General features: G+C 43.4%; 1 protein-coding gene across 1 annotated transcript; it reads right to left on the bottom strand.

Moving 5' to 3' along the window:
* Positions 1–6,074: 6,074 nt before the first annotated feature.
* LOC142558310 (uncharacterized) lies at positions 6,075–6,908 on the bottom strand. The gene has a single exon (XM_075670459.1). The coding sequence runs from the start codon at positions 6,825–6,827 to the stop codon at positions 6,075–6,077; it is 753 nt and encodes a 250-aa protein (XP_075526574.1). The 5' UTR covers positions 6,828–6,908.
* Between the last annotated feature and the right edge of the window lie 1,865 nt (positions 6,909–8,773).

The following is an 8,773-nucleotide window of genomic DNA, read 5'->3' as shown; positions in this document are numbered from 1 at the left end:
GAAACAACGCCGGAGCGCCTTTGCAATCTTTGAAAGAAGCAACTTTTGAACACTTTCACAACGTGAACAGATTCAGCCAACGTTTCTACACAGATGGTTCGGTGAAACTCAACAGCTCTGCTGCTGCAGTCTTCATCCCCGCAAAATCTGAAGGAATCAAATTAAAAACTTCATGTTTCACCACATCGACGGGTGCCGAACTCGCGGCACTCCGTGCTGCACTTTATTTCATTAAGCAGGAACCACCGTCTCAATGGTCTGTCTTTAGTTACTCGAAGGCAGCCCTTCAGTGCATACAAAGCCCAATGCGTGACGGACCCGATGAACAACTGGCCTCAGAAATTTGACGCATATATCATCACAGTCATGACAAGGGACGCAACATAATCTCCCAATGGCTTCCAGGACATTGTAACATCAGTGGGAACGACCACGCCGACGAAGCCGCTCGATCTGCGCATGAAAGTGGTCAACAAGTCTTCATTCCACTTTTTCGAGCAGGCGCTGCGGCTGGGCTGCGATTGACGTCCCGTGCTTGTACTTTGCCTCTGTGGGACTCGAACGTTTTCACCATGTGTCGTTTGCGTTCGTTGTCTCCGGACATACAGATGCACCTCCCACCTGCGTTACCACGACGTGAACAGACCATGCTGTACCGTCTGTGGCTAGGTGTTGCATTTGCGAACTCACACGCTTTCCTTATTGGAATGGCCAACAGCCCCACCTGCGACAGCTGCAACAGCGAAGAGACGCTCACACATATTATCTGTGTCTGCCCGAGATATAGTGCCCAGAGACAAGCGATGTGCAGAGTACTGGACCAGTTGGACAATCATCCGCTTTCAGAACTGAAATCTTGAGGTCAGTGCTCTGAAGGAACATCCACGTTGAAGGCCTTACTCGCGGTATTAGTGTTCCTGTGATCTACGGGACTTCACGATAGACTTTAGGAACGCCGCCCCCTACCGCTCTATAGTGCACGCGCTTTGTTATTGGTCGTCTCGCTGTCTATCTCCCCCTTCCACTCTCTTTCTCATTTATCCACCTTAGCCCTTCCGCCTATGCAGGGCAACCAACCCGAACTACCTCTGGTTAACTTCCCGGCCTTCCTCTGTATTCTCTCACTCTCTCTTCTTCGTCATGTATTTCATTTTATTACCTTAAAGACCCCATTCGGGGTATTACATAAGGGGTGGTTAACATGTGAACATAGGAAAAGGCAGGTGTTACATTGAAATGCAAGTTTCAACAGTTTCTAGAAATTGTGAATGACATGTGATGGCAGCGACATTAATGGGTAGGTCGTTCCAGTCCTTGGCAGCTCGAGGAAAAAATGATGATTGAAAAGTGACAGTTCGTGTTCGAGGACGAGAAACTTGGAGTTGATGGCTGGTGCGCTGTGACATGCGTGAAGATGATGGCGTGACGTAAGGCGGGCGGCTTAGTGAGCTGTAAAAAAATTTGTGATAAAGAGAGAGCGTGGCGATGCGACGACGAAAAGCAAGAGATGCCAAGCTAGATTGTGCCTTTAAGTGTGAAACGCTGATGTTATATGAATATGAAGAATGGATGAATCTAGTCGCACGATTCTGAACCGACTCGAGTGCATTGATGATATATGTTTGATGAGGGTTCCAGATGGCGGCGGCATATTCCAGTTGTGGCCTGACAAATGATTTGTATGCGAGTAGTTTGACGTGCTGTGGAGCATGACGAAGATGACGCCTCATGAACCCAAGGGACTTGTTTGCTGACGAGATTACGTTAGTAGCATGCGCATTCCAGGAAAGGTCGTGGGACAGGGTTACGCCTAAGTACTTATAGGTTAGAACTGATTCTAGTGGGACGTTTGAAATTGTGTAAGTAGACAGATAAGGATTACGACGGCGGGAAATTGAAATAAATTTGCACTTGTTAGGGTTCAAGGCCATTTGCCAACGGTTGCACCATTCCTGCACGTTATTAAGGTCATTCTGGAGAGATGCTTGGTCAGAGATGTTAGTCACAGTACGATAAATCACACAGTCGTCAGCGAACATACGAATAGGACAAGATACATGCAGCGGAAGATCGTTAATGTATATTAGGAAAAGAAGCGGTCCTAAGACTGAGCCTTGAGGGACACCTGAAGTGACAGGGAGGGGTTCGGAGGAGACGTTATTGACAAAGACGAACTGGGAACGATTAGTAAGGAATTCTTTTATCCATTGTACTACAACAGGATCCAAGTTCAATCTAGATAATTTTATTAGCAAGCGGTTATGAGGCACTGTGTCAAAAGCTTTAGAGTAGTCTAGAAAGATTGCATCGGTTTGAACGTTGTTATCAAGATTAACGTGGAGATCATTAAGGAAGATAGCTAGTTATGTTTCACATGAAAGCCCTTTACGAAAACCATGTTGTGAAGGATGAAAGAAGTTTTCCGAGTCTAAAAAGTTCATGATATGCGAGTATACGACATGTTCCATGATTTTGCAAGGAACACTAGTTAATGAAATGGGGCGGTAGTTTAAGGGGGAGTCTTTGTTACCTGCTTTGAATACTGGAACGACCTTTCCCACTTTCCAATCATCCGGTAAAGTACCTGTAGACAATGATTGCGTGAACAACAGAGTGAAACATGCCGCGGATATATGCTTAGTATTCATTAGGATCTTTGAGTTAATTTCGTCTACACCAGAAGAAGTACATAATTTGTTTTTTTTCAATGATTGATAGTATACCATCTACCGAAAATACAATGGGTGGCATATGTGATGTTATGTTAGTAGGTAGTGGAGAGTCTGGAGTGGTAGTTGCTTTTGTAGATAGATAGATAGATATTTATTTCTCTCAAAACAAAGTACAGAAATGAGAGAGGACGGAAGGGAAAAAGCTGCCGAATGCAGCTTGAGGACCCCCTACGCCCTACAGAGCAGCAGTGAGGTGAGAAACAAAGGCAATACGACAGGTTGCAAAGTATACACAAACAGAAATCAAAATCACAATACTCGTAATCTATTGCATAACTGCAATTTTTACACGGAATCTATTACATTGTTATGATTTTACACAATTAACGCATTTACACAATTTCTTCGTCAATTCCCATTACACAATTTTAACGCCAAAAAATACAGATAAATATAATTCATTCAATACAGTTACAATACATACAATACATACATACAATACAGTCACATAGGTGAGCTATTCGCTCGAAAGCCCGAAAAGATTGATCAATTCTATGAAAGTTTGTATAGAAAGCAACCTAAGGGAAAAACGATTTTCTTCGAGAACATTTAGATACCTAGGCAGATTGTACGATAAAGATTGTGTGCGGTATTTGGTGCGACTTAACGGTAGGGACCATGACATAGAATGACGTACATCATATGTAGGTTCATGACGTACAAGCTGAAACATTGTTAGCATAAGGTTGTTGTTAGTTGCTACAGCAGTTTTATAAATGAAAAGAAGTTTGAACACATACAAGGTAGTTACACTTAAAATATTGAACTGCCTAAAATATTCTCTGGTGTGAGCATTCCACGGTATATTAGCTATCAGCCTTACCGCACGCTTTTGTGCAATTAAAAGGCGCTGTTTATTGTGTTGAGTCGTTGTACCCCAAACTGTGTGGCAATAAGCAATCACTGGCGCTATGTATGAATTATAAATGAGGAGTTTAACCTGTGTGGGAAGGGTTAACCTATGTTTGCATAACACCCCATTTAACCTGTTCATTTTAGCACGAATATTTTCAACTTGTAGGTCCCAATTGAGTGTCTCAGAGAATATAACACCAAGAGATTTTATACTGGATACAATGTCAATCTTGTCATTTCCTAATAATAGTTCGATATCACCACTTACTACTTTATTTTTTGTTCTATATATCACAGCTTTTGTTTTATTCGTATTAACTTTAAGACAATTTTTATTACACCAGTGACGCAAATGTTCCAAAAATTGGTTGCCACGGATGGATAACTCAGCTAGTGTGTTTCCTGTGGCGAGCATTGTAATATCATCAGCGTAAGCTACGAGATGAACCGGAAAGGGGGTATGAAAAATGTCATTTATATAAACTAAAAACAACAGAGGCCCTAAAATGCTTCCCTGTGGTACACCGGATAAGATTGGCTCAACATCTGATAAGGTTTCATTTAAACACACCATTTGTTTACGGTACTTTAGGTAAGACTGTATTAAAGCAAGACTGATGCCCCTAATGCCATAGTGACTGAGTTTCTGAGATAATAGAAAGTGGTCAATTAGATCAAATGCTTTGGATAAGTCTATATATATCCCGAGAACAAGAAGCTTTTCTTCAAAGGCGGAAATTATAATTTCTTTTTGTTTAGTCAATGCCATCTCAGTCGACCTCTGTTTTCTAAATCCAAACTGGTAGTCAGAAAGAACAGAATGCTTACTTAGAAAGTTAGTCAACCGGCAATGAATAATTTTTTCTAATGCTTTAGACAGTACTGGAAGAATCGATATTGGTCTGTAGTTGGAAAAGTCAGAAACAGATCCACTTTTATGTATGGCAACAACCTTTGCGATCTGCATTTGTTTTGGGAAGACGCCGCTACTTAAACAAAGGTTATAAATATATACTAGTGTAGGGGCTAATAAGTCTATTACAAATTTAAATGGTTGGATTTGAAAACCATCTTTATCCTTGGATTTACTCGACCGGAGGTTCGAAAACACGAATATTATTTCAGATTCAGTAGTTGGAAACATAAATAAGGTTTCGTGAACGCTCGGTGCCACACAGGCATAACCGACAGGGACATCTGGTGCGACACAAAGTGATTTTGTAATATTAATGAAAAACCTATTGAACTGGTTGGAAAGTTCCTTTCCGCACAGAACTTCGCCTTCTTTTTCAATGGAAGCAATAGGACGGCGTGACCGGAAGTTAAGCAAGCGATTTAGTTGGTCCCATTGGTCTCGGGCACTGTTTCTCGAAGCGGGGTCAAAAAGATGGCTAAAATATTCCAATTTCGCCCTCTTCAGTTTTCGGTTTAACTGATTACGGTATTTTTTATATGCGCCTAATTTTTCAGGGTCTCGAGATTTAATGAACTGTGTAAATAACTTGTCTTTTAATTTTATTTCACGAATTAGTTCTGCCGTTATCCATGGTTTTCTATTTTTGCATTTTCTTGCATGCCTCAGAGGAAAAGAAGTGTTGTAAATAGCTTTCAGTTTGGATAGAAAAGCATCGTAAGCCATGTCAGGGTCATTTATGGATAGGACGTATTCCCAGTCAGTGGCGGAAATCGCGTTCCGAAAGTTACTCAAGGTGATCGGATCAATGCGGCGATACTTGAAATCATGCGGTTTAGAAGCGCTTTCTGGTCTAGCATTGTTAACAAAAGCAAAGATTGGGAGGTGATCACTGATGTCACAGGCGACGGTCCCTGCATCTATGTTAGACTTATCTGCATTTGTGATGATAACGTCGATACACGTTGCCGTGGAGCACGTTATGCGCGTTGGGGTTTCGATAACGTTGCAAAACCCATATGCATCAATTAAGGCCACAAGTTCCTTTCCTGGTTTCGATACACATTTCATATCTAAGTTCACATCACCCGACAGAAAAAGCAATCTTTCATTAGAAGACGCGTAATCAAAAAGAGCTTCTAGCGATTCGAAAAACGTGTCTAGTCTTGCATTAGGGGGACGATACACCACACTGAAAATGCTACTATGGCTTTCTACAGTCAATAGCTCAAGATCTTCCGTTGCCAACGTAAATTGCTCGCTTTGAGCAACAGTTATTTCATTATGAATATGCATCGACACGCCCCCACCTTTGCGACCGGATCTGTTAAGGAAAAAGTGCTTATAACCATCTAGAGCAAGATACTCAGATTCATCAGTATACCACGTTTCACTGAACATTAGTACACTAAAGGAGAAACCCAGAGATTCAAAAAGTAACTGTAAATCTTCGAACTTATTGTTAATTGAGCGACAATTAAGATGAAAAATTCCTAGTGTATTGTCATTTGTATACTTCTTGAGAACCGAAGGAGCTAAAAGTTCGTGACAATTCATCAGAGCGATAAGATATACTAGATCATTTTAACGAGGTCCGCACTGCTGATCACCTTCAGCAGTCTGCTTTTTTCATCTTTGCGTGCGAATATTTGGCCACCGCGCACCCACACGAATTTCCAGTTGACATCCCGTTTCTTACTGATTGTCTGCCCAAGTAGACGCTTCCGTTCAGGGCACAAGTGCTCGTTGATGTAGATAGGGGTAGACACAGTGAAACCGAGGTCCTTACATGTGATCCTTTTCTTTCTGGCTTTCTCAAGGACAGCATCGCGTTTCTGGCGGCGAGCGAATTGCACAATAGCGTTCATGTTCATTGAACCGCCAGGAACTGACACTCTGTGACAGAGTTCTACATCAGTGGGTAGGATAGGCTCTCCAATTTTATCGCCGATTTTGCCGATTAACTCAAGCAGGTTTTCTGCGCGGTTCATGGGAATTCCTTTTATTTCCAGGTTGCGGTTTCGAGAGTACTGTTCGCACTCCGTGATCCTTACTTCTGCTTTGTTAAGTTGAACATTCAAGAGATTACATTGTTGTTTTAAACTTTCATTTTCTACCCGTAAGCGTTTGTTTTCATCCAACACCTTCTTGAGGTCCACGGTCATTTCATTAAACTTTTCGTCTGAAGAAGACAGGCTCGCCTTAATCTCCCTTAGTTCACTGCGAATATCACGTTCAAAGGACTCTCGAAAAAGCTTCAAGTCATTTTTGATTTCATTTTTCAGGTCGTCAAACGCAATACTCAACTCTTTGCTAATTTTTGACATGATGAAAAACAGTTAGACAGATTTGACTCCCGAATGGCAGCAGTGGCGTGCAAAGGTCAATATGTATTGCGGAAGCCGCAAGTGCTAGGCACAAACCTGCAGTAGAAGGGAAGACGAAAGCTGTGAGCCGCCTGCCCGCGCTGTTCACGCCACCGCTGCCATATGGGGGAAGCCGGCCAGGGCTGCTGAATTTGTAGCTGTATGTCGATGACGTCACCGGGCTGTCCAGTGGAAGCGGCGAGGGGCTATCACGCAGGCAATCGACGATCCTTGTGCGGAAAGCCGGCCCGATAATGTTGACTCAGCGTGGTAGACTGTACCGGGTCGATGGCGAAGCACACGGACGAAATCCTGCAGTAGAAGGGAAGACGAAAGCTGTGAGCCGCCTGCCCGCGCTGTTCACGCCACCGCTGCCATATGGGGGAAGCCGGCCAGGGCTGCTGAATTTGTAGCTGTATGTCGATGACGTCACCGGGCTGTCCAGTGGAAGCGGCGAGGGGCTATCACGCAGGCAATCGACGATCCTTGTGCGGAAAGCCGGCCCGATAATGTTGACTCAGCGTGGTAGACTGTACCGGGTCGATGGCGAAGCACACGGACGAAATCCTGCAGTAGAAGGGAAGACGAAAGCTGTGAGCCGCCTGCCCGCGCTGTTCACGCCACCGCTGCCATATCACGGAAAACACGGAAAACACGGAAAAAAATGCTGTGTTGAATATATCGGCGCACTCGGCGTCCGTGGCGGTGTCGCCTGCTGCATTCGTCACGCTGATGTAAGAACGAATAGATTTTTTTGTAACGCCGCCCGTTCACCACTTTCGCACGTTTAGCCTCTACATGCATTATTCCTATAAGGTCTAAATACTGAAATGGCACATGCTTGTAATTTACTTTCTCCAGCTGATGCCGTCCGATGAAACATCGTACGGCAACGACTACTACTAACCTAGCGCCACGACGTTGGATGAATGCACAAAAATTCCAGAACGAGCACGTATATAGAGCGAAATAAACATTTGCTCATTTACAAGGCATCTTGCGTGCCCTTTATGAAATCGCAGACTGCACAGATTCGATGGAGGATTGATTCGAGGATGGAGATGGAGATTCGATGAAGACATAGACAAATATGCAAAAGTCATTGAATTTTCCGTTGGCTACCAGCAAAATTGCGACGCTTTATTGCCAACACTAAATCTAGCCCAACTGTGCACCCACTGTGTAAGAACACCGAATTCATTCGTTCACAGAGAAAACAGCAAGATGAGTCCTGGAAGTGTCATTTAGTTGTAAGGACGGCTTCACGCTCTCCACCTTTCGCCTCAGTAGTATAGGCAACCTGGGTCCCTAGATATGTGCTGCGGCCTTACCTTGGCGTGTCATCGGTGATTGTGTCATGAAGAATGTCCGCAGGGACTGATAATTATAGACACAAAAATAGAGTTTGAAGAAATTATAGACTAACCACGGCGGAGGTGGCGTCGTTAGAAAAAAATATAATACGTGCGTCTGCGCGTGCTTCGCTACATATGACGTCATTGGGGGACGTCAGTACATTGCACAGACGTCATTGGTGACTACACACCAACGTATTTGCTGTGCTTTCGCTTGTCCACCTTAAACGCAGGCATTCGAGGGCAGATCATGCCGATTTTAGGCTTCAAATCCGATGACTAGACTGGAAAGACACGGTGATGATGATGTGTGGAGTTTTATGGCGCAAGGGCCAGGTGTGGCCAAAGAGCGCCATGTCTGTGGTAATGAGTTTGCGGTGTAATTATGATTGCTATGAAGTTGGTGTGAGGTGGCTGTAAAGAGGCCTTAAAATATACGCGCTAAAGTGCGTAAAATCTGTATGATAAAATTATGGCGATGACGTATGACTTGTTCTATGAAAATTTAGATGCATATAAAAAGAATGATACGATAAGTAAAATATATCACGA

Source organism: Dermacentor variabilis, chromosome 9, assembly GCF_050947875.1.
Source record: "Dermacentor variabilis isolate Ectoservices chromosome 9, ASM5094787v1, whole genome shotgun sequence".
NCBI classification, from domain to species: Eukaryota; Metazoa; Arthropoda; class Arachnida; order Ixodida; family Ixodidae; genus Dermacentor; species Dermacentor variabilis.
This window is presented reverse-complemented; position numbering and strand designations above follow the sequence as displayed.